The sequence below is a fragment of the Serinus canaria genome, chromosome 5, assembly GCF_022539315.1.
Source record: "Serinus canaria isolate serCan28SL12 chromosome 5, serCan2020, whole genome shotgun sequence".
Lineage (NCBI taxonomy): Eukaryota > Metazoa > Chordata > Aves > Passeriformes > Fringillidae > Serinus > Serinus canaria.
In genome coordinates, this window is record NC_066319.1 from 17,719,911 (window position 1) to 17,735,299 (window position 15,389).

Here is a 15,389-nt window from a genome sequence, read left to right on the forward strand (position 1 = left end):
AGCCTTGTCCCTTGCTCTCAGCCCGACCTGGCTCTCCTGGCTCCTCTTCGGGTTTCATGGTGTTCACTGCCCTTAAATACATTTTGCTGGATCTGCTGAATGCCCCTGTCCTGGGTTCAGGTTCTTGAGCCAGTTCTGGCTTGTGGAATTTCCTAGAACAGAAGGATGAAATTTCCTAAAATCCTGGCAGAAAATTCCTGCAAAATAAAAGGAAAAATCCTGCCAACCAAGAGGAGAATTCCTGGAGCACAAAAGGAAACCATCCTAGCAAGATGAATATCCTGGATAACAAAGGGGACAAGACAATTTCTGTAAGACAATGTAGGAATTTCCATGTGAGAACTAGGGGCAAGTCCTTGAAAACAAAGGGGGAAATATTCAGGGAATTTCTAGAAAGCAATGGGGGAATTTCCTACAAGGCTATAGGGGGGGATAGCCTAGAAATAAAAGGAGGGAAATTCCATGAAGGCAAGGAGGAAATTCCCTCAAATACCTGGGAAATTCCTGAAAAGCAGAAGTGACATTGTTTAAGTAACAGTGGCATTTCCGAGAGGGGAATATTCCCAAAATGCAAAGGAGGAATTGGTGGACAGCAAAAGGGGAATTGCTGGGAGAGGATGACTGATACTTTTTGGGAAATAATTTCTTGCTTCCCAGTGTGAGGAAAATCCACAAACGCCAGAGGTTTGTGTCCGAAAAGGAGGCAGAGGAGTTCTTCAACTTTATTTACATAAAATGGAAAGTTCACCAGGGCAGACACCTGTACCATTTCCTCTTGAGGTTTCACAGAGGACACCTCCCTTTATCCTGAACTCCCGGTACATGTTGCCCTCTCCCTTTCCCCATTGGCTGAGGCACCAGGAAGGTTCAGCCTTCCAGAACCGCCTCCCACATTTCCCACCTTGAACCCACCATTTCACCCTAAAGTTCAGAAACTCAGGCTGTGCAGATGCTTGTGTGTTTCAGGAGCAGAACTGCCTGGGCTCTGCAACAAACTTGCTGCCCAAAGTCAGTAGAGACACTGGGACCCATTTCAATGGCATTAACACCCAACCTTCACCCAGCAAATTGTTTGTAAACACATGAGCTTTCCTCCCACCAGGGAGTAACAGTCATGGGGAAGTTTCCCAGGAAAGCAATGGAGATCCATCCTCTAAGCAGAGGGAAAAATCGTAGACAGGGATGGAGGACTCTAGAAAGCAACAAAGACATTTCCCAGGAAAGAAGGAGGAAATAGCCTTCAAAGCAACTGGGAAGTTTCCTGGAGAGCAACGGGGGATTTTTTAGGAAGGAAGTGGGGAATTTCCTGGGAAACAACTGGCAGTGTTCTGAAAAAATATGTAGAGTGCCTAGTAGACAATAGGGAGATCCTGGAAAGAAGAAATTTCCTCACAAACAAGCTGCACATTGGGAAAAAGGCTGCAGTGCCATGCTTCAGCCCCACTGACCCCTCCATCCCTTCCTGGTCCTTGGGTAAGGAACTCAAAAAACCTCTCAAGGAGTTTGGGTTATTTTTGCTGCTCCCCACGGAGCTCAAAGGGCTCAGGGAAGAGCCGGGCGGTCGCTGTTGCTGCCCTTGACCCCCTTCCCGTCGGGGGCATGGGCTGCTTCGCCTCTGCCCCGGTGCCGAGCGCTACTCGCCGCACTTTGGCCTTTGTCATTTTTGGCAGCACGGCCTTAGCGTTCAAGCCAAGGCAACCAGGAGAAGGATTAGAATAAACATCTGGACGTGGCCCGGGGGTTTCCAGCTCCGGGAAGCCCCGGCTGGAGCGGGTGCGGCAGACCCCTGCGCTCCGGGATTCCCACGCTCGGCTCTAGGTCCGCTTTATTAATTTTAATTACTGATACTCCGGGCAGGGGCGGGGGCGGGGCTGCGCGGCGGCGTGGCCGGGGCCGGAGCATCGCGCGGGCAGTCCCGGCAGCGGCGACACTGCCCCGCCGCGGGAACGGCAGCAGTTTCACTTTCGGAAAGGACACGTGATTTCCAGGAAAACGGGAGGGGCGGATAAAGGATCGGGAAGGAGGCGGCCGTACCCCGCGCAGAAGTCACGGCACGGCACGGCACGGCGGCTTTGCGGACCCGCACCATGGCAGCGCCGGAGAAGGAGGGGTAAGCGGCGCCCAGCACCCCCGGCCCAGCCCCGGTCGCCGTCTCCGGGTGGCCCCGGTTCCCCCCGGTGACGGTCCCGGCCCGCAGGGAAGCCCAGAAGCTGCGGTTCGGACAGTGGCTGCTGAACGCCATCAACAACGGGAGCTACCGGGGGCTGCGCTGGATCGACTCTGACCACACCGTCTTCCGCGTCCCCTGGAAGCACAACGCCAGGAAGGACATCACCAGCAGTGACCTGGAGGTCTTCGAGGTGGGTGGCATGAGTGTCGCCAGCAGCGACGTGGAGATCCTCAAGGTGGGCGGGGTGGGGGTCGCCAACAGCAGCCTCAGGGTCTTCAAGGTGCGTGGGCTAGGATGGTGACCAGCAGCAAGTTGAGGTCTTCAAGGTGGGAGCTGGGGAGGTGAGGGAAGACCAGTCATCCCTTGAAACTTCCATTTTCACGGAGTCAGGGACCCCATGTTCCCCCCCCTGCACCCCCAGGCCTGGGCAAAGGTCAGTGGGCGGTATGAGGAAGGCTCCGAGAACCCGGCCAAGTGGAAGACCAACTTCCGCTGTGCCCTGAGCAGCACCCACTTATTCAAGCTGGAACAGGACCATTCCAAGCGTGTTGATGACCCCCACAAGGTCTTCTCCATTGTCTCAGGTGAGCCTCGCCCCATGGAGGGGCTCTGTTGGATGGGGTGGGCAATCTCAGGGCCTCCCATTCCTGGTGCTCTCCTTTCAGCCACCCTCCAGGACAGCAAGGAGGGAGATTCCGGCATCCCCAACCCTGTGGGGGACCAGGAGGCAGCACAACAGCAGCTGCAGGTAGCTGGGTGGGCACAGGAGGCCGGGGGGGCGGGGGGGGGGGTCACTGCTGCCACTCCACAAGCATTGCTCCCAAGCTGCAGCCCAGCACCTGGCCAAAATGTGGGCTGGGGGAGGCTGGGTGCCTGGCAACCACAGCAGTAAGAGCCCATTCTCCTTCCCTTTCCAGCTGGAGCTCCACCCCCTAGACATGGCCTCAGCCATCACTGTCCCAGGTAAGCACTAGACCCACAATCTTTTTTTGGGGGAGGACACCCACTAGGCTCAGCTGGGAGTGATTTTGTGGCTGTGAGATATCCTACCCACTGTGCTCCCCTTTAGGAAGCACTGACCCCACAGAGCTCTCGATTCTGGAGGAGCTGCTGCAGCACTGTGACATCTCTCCCCATGACCTTGGCTCGCTGGCCCCATCCTGTGTGCCCGCAGGTGAGACCAGCTCTGCTCGCAGGGTACAGAGTTGGTGACTGCCTGCATGAGTGATCCCAAGCACCTTCCCACAGGTGGTTTCCCTGCCAGGGACACTCCCCACCAGGACATCGTGCTCCAGCCTCACCAGGACACTGTGCTCCAGCCTTATGCAGAGACCAGTCAAAACAGCTGCTTCCCTCCCATGACATTTCCACAATGGGTGCCCATGGTGGAGCAGCCCACCTTGGACACCTACCAACCAATGGGCCTCATGCCGCCAGAGGACACAGGTGGGTGCAATGGGACAGGATCTGGCTCTGGCTGTGGGAATGCCATAATGGGGTGGGAACAGGCCAGGGTGGCACCTGGAATGGTGATACAGTGCTGCTCATCTCCAGCTGCAGGGGCCATGCTACCACCGTGCCACCTGACAGAGGGCACGGTCCCCATGCAGTACGCGGCGGAGGCGACGCCGTTCGTGCCCGCCATCAGCCCTGTGCCGCAGCCTCGGCTGCTGCTGGATAGCACAGGTGAGGGTTATCAATTATTAATAGCTATAAATTGTTATTAACAATAATTAACAGTTGGTAAATATGCTTGGGGGGGGTGCTTTGGGGAGGGGGAACGTTTCATTTGGAGGATGTGGCTGCTGATCGCTTCCTGGTGCAGATGGCATCGTCTCCATCCTGGATGTCACCATCTACTACCGGGGGAAGGAGTTCCACCGGGAGGTGGTGGGGGACAGCCGCTGCCTGCTGACGTACCAGCACCCCAGCCTGCCGGGGGCACCGTGCCCCTGGCACGTGGTGCACTTCCCCAGCCCTGCCAGCCTGGCTGACGGCAAGCAGCGGCGCATCACCGAGAAGCTGCTGGGCCTCGCGGGGCTGCAGCTGGAGCAACGCGCCTACAAGGTCTTTGCCACCCGCCGGGAGAAGTGCAAGGTGTTCTGGGCCTTGTCCCAGCAGCTCGAGGGGGTCGAGGAGCCCCCACCCAACCTGCTCTGCCGGGATCAGGAAACGCCCATCTTTGACTTCAATGAGTTTTGCATAGGTGGGTAGGGGTGTCAGGTAGTTCCCTGTGTGTTGTTTCCTGCCTAGCTTGGTTTGATTCTCATGAGAGCCAGTCCCAGGATGTTACAAGCATCCAAACCCTCCCAGCCCCTCTGTGCCCCCAGGCTCACCCCAAAACTGAGCCCTGCTTTGCCTCACAGATCTGAGGGACTTCCGCAACGGCCAAAGGCGGCGATCCCCTGACTTCACCATCTACCTCTGCTTTGGGCAGGCCTTCTCCAGGGCCAAGCCTAAGGAGTCCAAGCTCATCCTGGTCAAGGTGCAGTAGCCAAAACCCACCACTGTCCCACTGCTGCCCAGGGAAGGGGAGAGACTCATGGAAGCCAGGGGGACCCTCGAGGTGGAGTTGGGTGGGAGATGGAGGGTCTGGGTACCTGAAGAGGACCCTTGGGAACTGAGGCAGATGGGATTCTGGGTGCTCAGGGATGGGGACTCCTAGGTGATAGAGAGGTGATGGAGTTTGCTCAGGGACTGGGCAGGGGGAGCCTCAGGGGCCAGGGGAGGTGAGTGCTTGGGTGCACAAGGAGGGAGGCCCTTAGACATCTGGATACCCAAGGAGGGGGTACCTTGGGGGCTGAGAGAGGTTGGGGAATTGAGTGAGGGGAGAGGGACCCTTGGTGGCATGGGGGGGGCTGCATGACCAGGGAGGGGACCCTTGGGGGCCAGGGAAAACATGGGTGGAGAATGGTCCAGAGGGCACTTGAGGTCTGGGCAGGATGGTGTGGAAGGCAGCTGCCCTGAGACCGGGACCCTCAGGGGTTGGGGGAGACAAAGGGTGCCCCAGATTTCTCCTCCCTGCACTCCAGGAGGACAGGGCCATGCAGGTTTTCACAGCTTTATCAGGCAGCTGCCCCTAACCCCAATGTTTTGCTGCTGCAGCTGGTGCCCAAGTTCTGTGAGTACTACTACGAGCAGGTGCTGCAGGAGGGAGCCTCCTCCCTGGACAGCCACACCATTAGCCTCCAGCTCTCCAACTCCTTCGACCTCATGGAGCTCATTGAGCAGTACAACATGCAGCTGGGCTGAGCGTTCCTGCCCTGCTCCCCATGGCCCTGGCGCAGGCAGCAGGACCACTGGGCATCCCAGGCTCTGCAAACCAGCACCCCCCAACCCCAAGACAACTTCAATGACCCATCCTGGAGCTCGCACATTGCTATTCCTCTCTGTCAGCTTCTAGTGTGTGTTCTTGTGGAGTGCGGTAATTTACAGATTTATTTTCTTAATTTTTCCAAGTTAAAAAAAAAAAATATATATATATAGAAACATAGTTCTCTTTTTGCCTGGATATCTACCTCTGCTGTCAGTCTGAAATCTTCACCACCCCATTCTACCCCCAAAACCATGGGGGGTCTGTACCCAGCCTTGTCCCTGGCAAGCCAAGTCCCTGGTGGCAGGGGTGGGCTGGTATCAGAGAGCTTTTTCAGCACCTTCTTCCCCTTAAATTTGAGTGGATGAGGTGACTTCCCAGTGTGAAGGGATGCATTTATCAATGCATTTATTTCCATGCATTAAGGCTGCAAACATGACTTGCAAGCAGAACGTGTTGAGGACAAGCTTGGCTTGGGCTAAACAAAAGTAATTCTTCGTTGAGCACTGCCCAGAGTTACTCACTGGAGATGTTCTGGAAAAATAAGGGAGTAAGTACAACACAAGACACCCAGACCACCAGCTCAGAGGGGCAGAGGGGGTGGTAGCTCAGGGAGGAGTGTGGAAACCAGAGGGCTGCCTGAAGATGGGGTGTGCCCTTCCCAGGCTGCAGGCAACTGCACCCCCTCATTTCAGGAGCCTGACCATCACTGTTGGTCCCTGGGCAGGGGGAGGTAGCAGTGTCCTTACCTGCTGAGTGACCTGGATGCTGCTGGGCCCAAAGGTGGTGGTCCCGTAGCTTGTCATGTAATAGTGAGCAGAGGGCTGTGCCGGGGGCTCCTCCAGTGGCCTGGGTACTGTGGGAATGGGACACCCTTAGCCCCTCAGCCCCATGAAACCCTCAGCCCTCTTTCCCCTGAGCACAGATGTAGCACAGACTCGGGACACTGGGCTCACCTTTGGGCAGGAGCAGCTCTGCACCAAAACGGTGCCCGCACGTCCCGCAGGTTTTAACATCTTCCTTTGTCCTGTGGAGGAAAAAGCCCAGGAAAGAAAGAGCAGGAGCTGCTCTCAGCACTTCCCATGGAATATGATGCCAAGGCAATGGAATGGGTTTGTTCTTCCCACCCTGACCTGAGGTGCAGCTCTTGGTGGGACAGCCTGAGCACCTTCAGCTTCTCATGAAACAGGGACATGTGGGCACATGTCCAGAGTGAGCATTATGTGCCTGAGCCCCAGAGTTAGCTTCTTCACCCTTCCCTCCATGCACCAATTTCCCACCCCAGTAAGTGTTAACACCACATGGGACATGAGCTGCTACGAGAAGGGCACTGTGGTGCCTGGTGAGTTTCATGACTGATTTCCTGTGGCTTTTAGAAGCTGACCAGCCTCACCAGCATTGCAGTAGTGACCAGTGGGTGCCACCCTTGCTGGGAGGGCACAGTGTGTACGTACGTGGCACCTGTGCCATCCATGTCTGGCCAGAGGAGCTCTGCGGGACAGCCGTCTGTCCGGCAGGGACTCTTCACACACATGTGCAGCCCCGGCCACTCCTCAGCGAGCTTCTGGATGATGAGCACAACTGCCACGAGGAAGTCCCAGGCAAACTGGAACCCTTCCAGGCAAAAGGAGAATGTCTCACTTTCTTACAGCATCCAGCCACAGCAGCCCAGGAGGTTCTGTTGTGACCCACACAACCCACAGCCTCAGCTGTCAGACTGGCTCCATCCCCAGTTAACCAAACTTCCATAAGGAATTTAATGATACGTTGGAAGAGCTCCCCAACTTGGGTGACCCTTTTGCTTATCACTTGAAGATCCAGCCTTAGACTGTACTCTGCTGGGGCCTTCTGGGGAAGGATGAACCATTTGCTCCATGATAAGAATGAAAACTTGGCTTTCCACTTTCATGTGATACCTCTAGAGGAGTCCTGAACAGAATTCCATGGAGAAAGGGGAAACCTTTTAAGTGGACTGCTGGTGGACCCAGGCCAGACTAGGGCATGTGGCAGAGGCCTTTTGGGGCACTTCCCATAGGGTTGGAGGTAGAAGGAGCAGGGGTTGAGAGTCATGAAATATGGGTCAGGGATCTTACCTGTCCTTTCTGATGGCTTTCTGCTGCGGAGCTCCAGGTAGCTGTAGGCCCTCTGGTTATTCTCTTTGATCAGCAGAGGTTTGCCATTGCATACAAGCAGGCAGGTCACCTTGGCCACCCAGTGTGTGGAATAGAAGGAGCAAGCTTTCACCAGGAACCTGCAAGGAAAATGCTCATGGCTTTCATCACTTTTCTCCTAGCTTATCCCTAATGCTGGAAAATGGACTTGAAAATATGAACCAGGTTTCAGTAAGAACAGACACCAAATGAGGACCTTCTCCTACTGAAAGCTCAAGCAGCAGGAATAGCCTCTTAAACCAAGACATCCTTCCAGAGTTGGCCATCTTGTCCTGGTTTTGTCTGGGATGGAGTTAATTTTCTTCCTAATAGCCACTACAGTGCCATGCTTTGGATTTAGGATGAGAATGATGTGGATAACACACTGATGTTTTAGTTGCTGCTGAGCAGGGCTTACCTCAAGTCAAGGATTTTTCAGGTCCTCAGGCTGCCCTGCCAGTGAGGGAGCTGGGAGTGTAAAAGAAGCTAGCCAGGACAGCTGGCCCCAAATGTCCAAAGGGTTATCCCATATGCAGTGGCATCACACTCAGCATATAAACCTGGGGAAGAGCTGGCTGGGGGACCATTGCTTGGGAACAGGCTGGGCATGGGTTAGTTAGTGCTGAGCACTTGTTTTTTACTTGCACCATCTGTTCTTCTTGGGTTTAATTTCTGTCTTTGCTGATTTCCTTTTCATTACAATATTATTATCGCTATTACTGTTATTATTATAATTTATTTCAACTATTAAACTGTCTTTATCTCAACCCATGAGTTTTCTCACTTTTCTGATTCTCTCCCCAGTCCAGCTGGGGAGAGTGAGCGAGTGGCTCTGTGGTGTTTGGTTGCCAGTTGGGGTTTAACCACAACACTATCAGATAAAACTCTAGACACAAGTCCAGAAAACCAGGAGAAGTTCCAAAAACTGGTACAGTTCCAACACCCATAGAAACAAAAACATTCTTGGGTGGAACTGTGAGACCTCTTCCTGCCTGGATGGACACAAATTAGCCAAACACCACCCCAGATGAAAGGGGAACCAGAAGGAGTGTGGCCTTTGCTCAGATCCAGGCAGTGAACATCTCAAGGGGGTCACCCAGGGCCCTAAACGTGTGTGGCACAGCTGAGAAGCCCCCCTGCTATCTTGCCTCCCAGCCTCAGGCCTCAGCAGACACAGTCTCAAGAGCCAAGGGCTTGCTGAAAGTCATCCTGGCAGTGCACCGAGCAAACTCAATCCCACAACCTCACTGATGGCCAGAAACCAGTGCTTACCTCTGGAAGAAGCCCTCAGGTATTTCGGGTGAGAAGTAGGCACGGACGTGGAGGTCCTCGGGGTGATCTCCTCCCCAGACCTCAGACACTTCCTCTGTCTGGTTCAGATAGGTTGGGAACAAGTACCAGGACTTGCCTTGGCTCCGTGTTGTCTCCCACGGCTTCCCAGGCACAAACTCCCTGGCCTGTGGGTTGAGTGCTTCGGTGTTCTTCACCTCCAGGCAGAGCTCAAAGTGCTGCAGAAGGCTGAAGAGCTTCCCTCTCCCTCTGTGAGGCCTGTGTCCCATGATTTCCTCAAAGACATCCCACATGCCTTCTGAACAGAGCTGGTGCTTTACCAAGGCCCTCACAGCCTGGTGGCAGAGCATTGCCTTGGACTTGAAGGTCCACACCCAGTTGGCCCTGTCTCGGATGGTGGCGTGCTCCCCGATCAGCGTCTCCACAGAGATGCTCTCGAGCTGCTGGACTAGGTGGTGCCGCACCAGGAGCTGCATGGGAAGAGAAGGAGAGATGAGGTGGCAGTAAGAGAAGCCCAGCAAAGCTGCAGGACTTGGGCTCTACAGAGATAGTCCTGATCCCCACACTCACCTTGAACATCGTTATTAAAAATGCAGGCTGGAGGAAGACGGTGCTTTCCAAGTGCTTGATTTCCTCATACCACACGACGAGCCCGACGCGGTGGAGGTACCGCAAGATGTCCTGGAGGAGCTCTCTGCTCAGGCTGGCCAAGTTCTTGCGCTGGGAGAGTTTGCTGAGTAGGTACTGGAGGTCCATCATGCCTAGAGGGAGAGGCAGGAGCTCAGCATGCATCTATCAGACACAGCATTCCAAGGCAGATGCTTCAGAGAGCCAACAAACACCCACATCACCGATGCCATCCCTGGGGATGTAGATGGGATCAGTGTGCTCAGTGACTGTGACCAAAAATGTTCTGCCTCTCCTCAGCTATCCAACTGCCACCCTGAAGCTCCCACAACTTTGCCTTGCCTCAGCAACGGGAACAGCCTGCCAGGACTTTCTGAAAAACAAAGCTAATACTGGGTGGTATTTTTTTTATTATTGTTTGAAGAAGCAGGTTTGTTTCCTGCCAGAAAACCTCAGATTGCCAGTTAAACCTCAGAGTGCCATTCAGCAATGTAGAGAGACAGGCAACAAAATCTGACTTATGTCCACAAAAGAAAAGCATTTGCTCCTCATTCTCTAATCTTACAGTCGCCAGAGGAGCCAGAGATGTCACTGGGAGTTGGTGGAATTCATACTGGCTTTAAGTATATAAGCAAGGGGCTGGAGCTGCCTGCTGGTTCTGCTAAGTCACAGGACACATGGAAAAATGGTCTAGGGAAGGGTAGGGGCCATTAAATAAGGTTAGCAGGATGTAAATTTGAAAACCATATAGTTGCATTAAAGTTGTGGAGGTCCTTCCTGCAAGATGTTTTTAATTGCTTTTACAGGGAAAAGGGGAGAACGAAAAAACATCACTGGAAAGCAAGAAACCAGATCTGGCCTGCTCAGGCGTGCTCAGCGTACGAACACTGCAAGGTCTTCAGCAGTGACCCCACTGCCACACAAACAGGGCCAGAGAGTGCAGGAAGGCACTGGAGACGAGTTTGTCCCAGGCAGAGGACAGAAGCTCCTCCCAGAAAGGTGTGGCAGAGGTGACAGAGCACTCACCATGCTCTGCTGTCTCCTCGCTCTCTGCAATATCCACGATGGCAGCTTCCACCTGCCTGTAGATGGGCGGCAGCACTCGGACAACCTCAGGGAAGAGCTCCTCATTCTTCACATGCTTCAAAATAGTGGCCTCGAGCTCTCTGATGTCACGGTGATCCGTGCAGTTGACAGCAACTAAGTTTAAGATCTGGAAAAGAGGAAGCACATACCTGACAAAATCACATCCAGAGGAGTTTTTTAGCCTGTGAGGTAAAGGAAGGACTTAATGCCCATGAGGTCACCCAGGGTGAGAGAAGCCACTGGCTCAGCTTCAGAGGCACTTCCTTCACACTTCTGTTCTACAGCAGTTCCTGAAAATCACCTGGTCACCCCTCACACTCCTCCTCAGGCACTTGCTACAAGCCACAGGAGGAGATGCCCATCACTAGGGACAAGGACCCTGCAGGTCACAGCCAGGGGTTACCACATCCACCCCAGCCTGGGGAGGGGCTGCAGCAGTGGCCTGATGCATTTGCACCAGGTCACCTTAGCCAGTAGCACACTGGGCTGCCAGAGACAGCACGGTGACCTCAGCCAGCCAGAACCCAGGATAATTTCAGCCCTACAGTTAATGTGCAGCTCTCCATCTCCTTCAGCCTCTCCCACTGGTCCACGTAAAACTTGGGCTCCTCACTGCCCTCCAGGTTGTCGATGAAGTGAGCAAGGTTGCTTTTTCTCTCTGCCAGCATGGCTGTGATCCTGGCCATGATGTCATGTGTCTTCTCTGCTGCCTCCTGCTCCTGGCAGCAGTCCACATGGGTTCCCACAGGAAGCACCACTGAGTTTGGGACTCGCATGGACAGGTTATTGATCCAGAAACCAACGAGCTCCTTGAAAGTTTTATCATTAGTTTGGTACCTGGGGAGGGAGAAAAAGAAAATCCCAAATTCGCATCTCACCCTCTGGATCTCCAGCCAACTTCCACCAGTACAGGCCTGACCACACACTCTGTGCTGTCCCAGGAGCTCACTGGACAAGAGCTCAGATCTCAGAATCTGAGATACAGCCCACAGGGCTCTACCCAAGCTCATCCTTCAGTTTCCCATCCTTAAGCTATGGGTTATGGCAGTCAAACCCTGCTGTGGACAAGATCATCCCTCTGTAGCACCAAACCCAAGCCTGATACTCCCTCCCTGTGGTGTTCAGGGAACACCACAGAATACAGGAGGGATCACAGGGATTTGCTTCTTGCAGAAGGCAAGTCCACTTAGATGGGGTTCAGCTTTCACATAAGGAGTTGATGCTTATTTCAGCCCTTCCAAACAGAGGCCTTTGGCAAGGCGATGACAGAGCTCGTGGATTAAAAGGTTGATCTGCAAAAATGGGGAGAGAGAGAGCCAGCTATGCCAATGGTGAGAAGACCAGGCCTCAAGGTCCAATGGAAATGGTGTGAATTTGTGCAGTGCAGTTTCCCCAGCTCCTTTTTAGTTTCCCCACTCTACCTGGAATCCAAACCAGCTCAGCACTTACATGTGAAGATTGATGACTAGGATGATGAGTGCCTGTGGGGTGATGAACACATGGTGAGTCATGTAGTATTCCAGCTGGCCAGCAAAGTCCCAGAAGAGAAATGTGAAGTCCTCGATCTGGAACTCACTGATCTCTATCCCAACTGTTCGGTCTTCTTTGGGCACTAGTTTGGATTGCCCTTGCTTCAGGCTTCTGCAGATGGTGGATTTCCCTGCCAGCGAGGCCCCCAGGAACATGGTTTTGACCCTCTTGTCCTCCTGCGCCAAACCATGTTGAAGGTGGTTGAAGTAATTCCGGATCTGCCGAATGCCACCAGCACACACTTCACTGGGCGGCTCCCGGAGAGGGTTCCCACTGGCCTTAAACATTTTCAGGGACTGGCCCTGGAAGAGCTCCCTGGGGAGCTGGCGAAGGGCGTTATTCTGCACATGGAGCTCCTGTAAGTGTGCCAGCTGCAGGACAGGCTGCGGGAAGGTCCGGAACAGGTTGTTGGAGATGTTGAGGTACTGGAGGCTGCCCCCACAAGCTGCCAGGTCCCTGGGGAGGGCACAGAGACGGTTGTTGTTCAGCCGCAGGTGCTTCAGCCTGGGGAGATGGGAGAAAACCCCCTCTGGGATGATCCGGATTTGGTTCTGATTCAGCTCAAGCCTCTCCAAACAGACCAAGCTCTGGATTTCATTGGGAAAGTTCACAAACTCGTTCTTGGACAGTATCAGCTTCTTGAGGTTGCAAAGCTTAGAAATGCCAGTGATGCTCCTGAGCTTGTTCCGGTCAAGGTCAAGGCTCTCCAGCGTGGAATTGCTCAGGACTGAGGGAGGGAGCACACGCAGCCTCTGGGTAGAGAGATTGACTTCATGCAATGTATCCTCCTGCTCCTGACCTGAACACGTGGGACAGGGAAGGTGGTTAAAAGAGACTGACCTTTGGAATTGCTGACCATTTTTTCTTTTTTTCTTTTTTTGCACAACTTTGGGATAATTTTGGCCAGCAAGGAAAAGCAGAGGAGCTGGTTGAACAGTGCAACCACAATTACAAACAGCTCCTGTGTCCTCTCAAGAGAGGAACTGAAGCTGAGGATCTTGGCTGGGACTGAAGATGCAGGAACAGTTCCCACCAGTTGTTGACCTGCAGCCCAAGTGTTAAGTTAACAGATTTGCTCTCACACTTTGAGCCCTGCAAGAACTCCAGCTCAGATGCATCCACCCCAAAACTGTGTTTTCTAATCCCAGCAGTGGGCTGCGGGGGCAGAGCTGACATCAGGACAGCTGCTCCCCAAATAACTCGCCCAGCCCACTCGCAGCTCTTGACCACAGCTATGGGGATGCACTGAGGCCAGGGCCAGCGAGTTCAGATACTTCCTCTATCACATCCTCCCCCCCTCCAGATGATGTGATTCCCTGCAGGGATGCTCCCAGCCCTGGGACACTGGGGAAATAACACAGGGACGCTGGGGCTCCCCAACAGACAGGGAACACAGAACTCAGTGATGGCTGAGAATGCCCCCAAACAGAGGGTGTTTAGGGAAGAAAAATTTGCAGGTGAGGAGAGCGTCAATGGGATGGGGATCACACGATACCAGAGCAAAACATGGTTAGATTTGCTTTCCTCTCCCTTTTTCACTTCCTCCCACAACGCCAAGCATGGCATCCCCTTATGCAATGCACCCTGCTCAGGACTGACTCATTATTTCTCAGCATCACCACTGAAACGTCAGATATGCTCCAAGCCCAGCAGGAAAGCAAGCCTTAACCCTCTCCCAAATGCCCAGTCTCTCCCTCAGGGACAAGCCAAAGAACTCCCACCACCACTGAGCCAGAGCAGTGAAGAGCCAGGGCAGCTACTCACAGGCTCTGGGCTGAGCCATGACCCTGCAGCGTGGCCCCAGCTGGATCCTCCAGGCGCTCGCCTCCCCTTTCGCTTCCTCCTCTGGTGTTGCTCCCGCCTCCCCGAGCTCAGCCAGAGAACCCCACCCTCTCTTTCTCCATCCAACCTCAAAGCAGCTCTCAAGAACCTGAACATTTCTGGCCAGATGGCAGGGCGGGTTATGTCCCAAAAGCAGTACTGGAGGTCACCTATGGGACAGCCATGGTGGCAGAGTAGGTCCTAAGTAAATTCCTGCTGCAGCATCCCTCCCTGCCTGTGCTGAACAAGCTTTTGGCATCACCACTCTTCCACAGGAATGACAGGACACTAAAGAGAGGTTATACTGCTATCAAACTATTGCATGTACTGAATAAACAAGATTTCTTCCCTTAAACAGGTAACAGCATCTGATCCAAGAGGGCCAACCAGAAAGGTGGAAAAAAACCCCAACCAAGCAGTATACCCAGTATACTAGAAAAACTGTTTTCTAGAACACACCAGAAGAGGTATTTTTAGGTATGCTTCTCATTGCCTCTCCCAGGAGGCAGCTTACAATTCAATTATTTTATTTTAATGGCAGACAGAATGTAAGAACCAGTATTCTTGTTCATGTAACTTCAGTAGAAAGCTCATGCAGAAGGTGTAGTTTTCAGTCTCAGCACTCCTCAGGCAACAGCAGGTGCAGAGGTAACAAATTTAACAGGCCTTACAGTGCAGGCACTCCTAACCCATCCTGCAACAGGCTGTTATCTTTACTGCCAGTTCAAGGGTAACAGTAAACAATTTAAAGCCTGAGGAATGAAACAGACTGACACTATTCCTGGTAAACAGTGTAGTTGCTGCTATTATTTGGTCAAGGCTTATTTTTCACACCACCTACCTTTTTTTCATTCTGTATACAGACAGGTTATGGCAGAACTGCTCCTCTGAGACGTTCAGAGGTGTCCAATTCCCAGCCTAAATGTATGTACAACTAGATCACATTCCTCATTGTTGTGCCAACAGTGCCAAAGTTTCTGAATTTTTATTTTGTCAAGAAATCATCAGCTGTGTTTGTATTTACAACCCCATACCTATGTTCCACATACGCATTCTAGCTCCAAGTTTAGCTTGAAAACTCTAACTTCTCTGCCAGCTATTCTTCTGCAGTTAGTACTGTGTCTTTTCCAAAAAATCTGCAAAGCAACTCTAAAGTTATCACTTTCTTACGGTCCTTCCAGGCCATAGAAGGAGCATACAGAACCAATGAAGACTAGCTCCAAAATGCTCAGGATTCATCCATAAACACTCTTCTAGCACAGTAAGTGATGGGAGTGAAGCATTGTGCCAGTCCATACACTACTGGTAAATAGGCTCGTTTTGTTTAAATAGTAAAAAAATTAATTCTCCAAACCAGTTCCTGTAAAGGGAAAGCCAGTTTCTGAGTTGTAACTTACTAGTT

At 53.0% G+C, this 15,389-nt stretch overlaps 2 protein-coding genes across 8 annotated transcripts; one reads left to right on the forward strand and one right to left on the reverse strand.

The window, feature by feature from the left end:
* The first annotated feature begins 1,711 nt into the window (after positions 1–1,711).
* On the forward strand, positions 1,712–5,663 carry IRF7 (interferon regulatory factor 7). 5 transcript variants are annotated; one of them, XM_050974655.1, is made up of 12 exons: positions 1,714–1,818; positions 1,989–2,110; positions 2,198–2,360; positions 2,592–2,754; positions 2,836–2,918; positions 3,088–3,133; positions 3,240–3,344; positions 3,419–3,616; positions 3,731–3,856; positions 3,996–4,376; positions 4,537–4,655; positions 5,276–5,663. In XM_050974655.1, the coding sequence occupies exons 2-12, from the start codon at positions 2,088–2,090 to the stop codon at positions 5,420–5,422; spliced, it is 1,554 nt and encodes a 517-aa protein (XP_050830612.1). In that variant the 5' UTR covers positions 1,714–1,818; positions 1,989–2,087; the 3' UTR covers positions 5,423–5,663. The 5 variants fall into 5 exon arrangements, with proteins under 5 accessions (XP_050830615.1, XP_050830614.1, XP_050830612.1 ...); XM_009099293.4 differs by having other exon boundaries at positions 1,716–1,818; positions 3,725–3,856; XM_050974657.1 differs by having other exon boundaries at positions 1,713–1,818; positions 1,989–2,360; positions 2,561–2,754; positions 3,725–3,856.
* On the reverse strand, positions 2,367–14,424 carry LOC103824090 (malignant fibrous histiocytoma-amplified sequence 1-like). 3 transcript variants are annotated; one of them, XM_030240336.2, is made up of 11 exons: positions 13,931–14,424; positions 12,086–12,965; positions 11,182–11,473; positions 10,577–10,763; positions 9,494–9,684; positions 8,906–9,393; positions 7,577–7,734; positions 6,938–7,097; positions 6,440–6,510; positions 6,233–6,339; positions 2,367–2,503 (listed from the first exon to the last, which is right to left on the reverse strand). In XM_030240336.2, exons 1-11 carry the CDS (start codon positions 13,947–13,949, stop codon positions 2,492–2,494), a joined length of 2,565 nt encoding a protein of 854 aa, XP_030096196.2. In that variant the 5' UTR covers positions 13,950–14,424; the 3' UTR covers positions 2,367–2,491. The 3 variants fall into 3 exon arrangements, with proteins under 3 accessions (XP_030096196.2, XP_018779911.3, XP_030096195.2); XM_018924366.3 differs by lacking the exon at positions 2,367–2,503 and adding an exon at positions 5,875–6,017 and having other exon boundaries at positions 13,931–14,423; XM_030240335.2 differs by lacking the exon at positions 2,367–2,503 and having other exon boundaries at positions 5,875–6,339; positions 13,931–14,422.
* Between the last annotated feature and the right edge of the window lie 965 nt (positions 14,425–15,389).

Bases quoted from the DNA above. Each gene is read 5' to 3' on its own strand.
- IRF7 (XM_009099293.4), top strand. From the start codon at position 2,088: ATGGCAGCGCCGGAGAAGGAGGG. The intron at 3,134-3,239 runs GTAAGCACTAGA...GCTCCCCTTTAG, and splicing joins CTCAGCCATCACTGTCCCAG to GAAGCACTGACCCCACAGAG. The intron at 3,345-3,418 runs GTGAGACCAGCT...ACCTTCCCACAG, and splicing joins CCCATCCTGTGTGCCCGCAG to GTGGTTTCCCTGCCAGGGAC.
- LOC103824090 (XM_030240335.2), bottom strand. The intron at 7,098-7,576 runs GTAAGATCCCTG...TTTGCCTGGAAG, and splicing joins AAAGCCATCAGAAAGGACAG to GGTTCCAGTTTGCCTGGGAC. The intron at 6,340-6,439 runs GTGAGCCCAGTG...CCATTCCCACAG, and splicing joins AGAGCTGCTCCTGCCCAAAG to TACCCAGGCCACTGGAGGAG.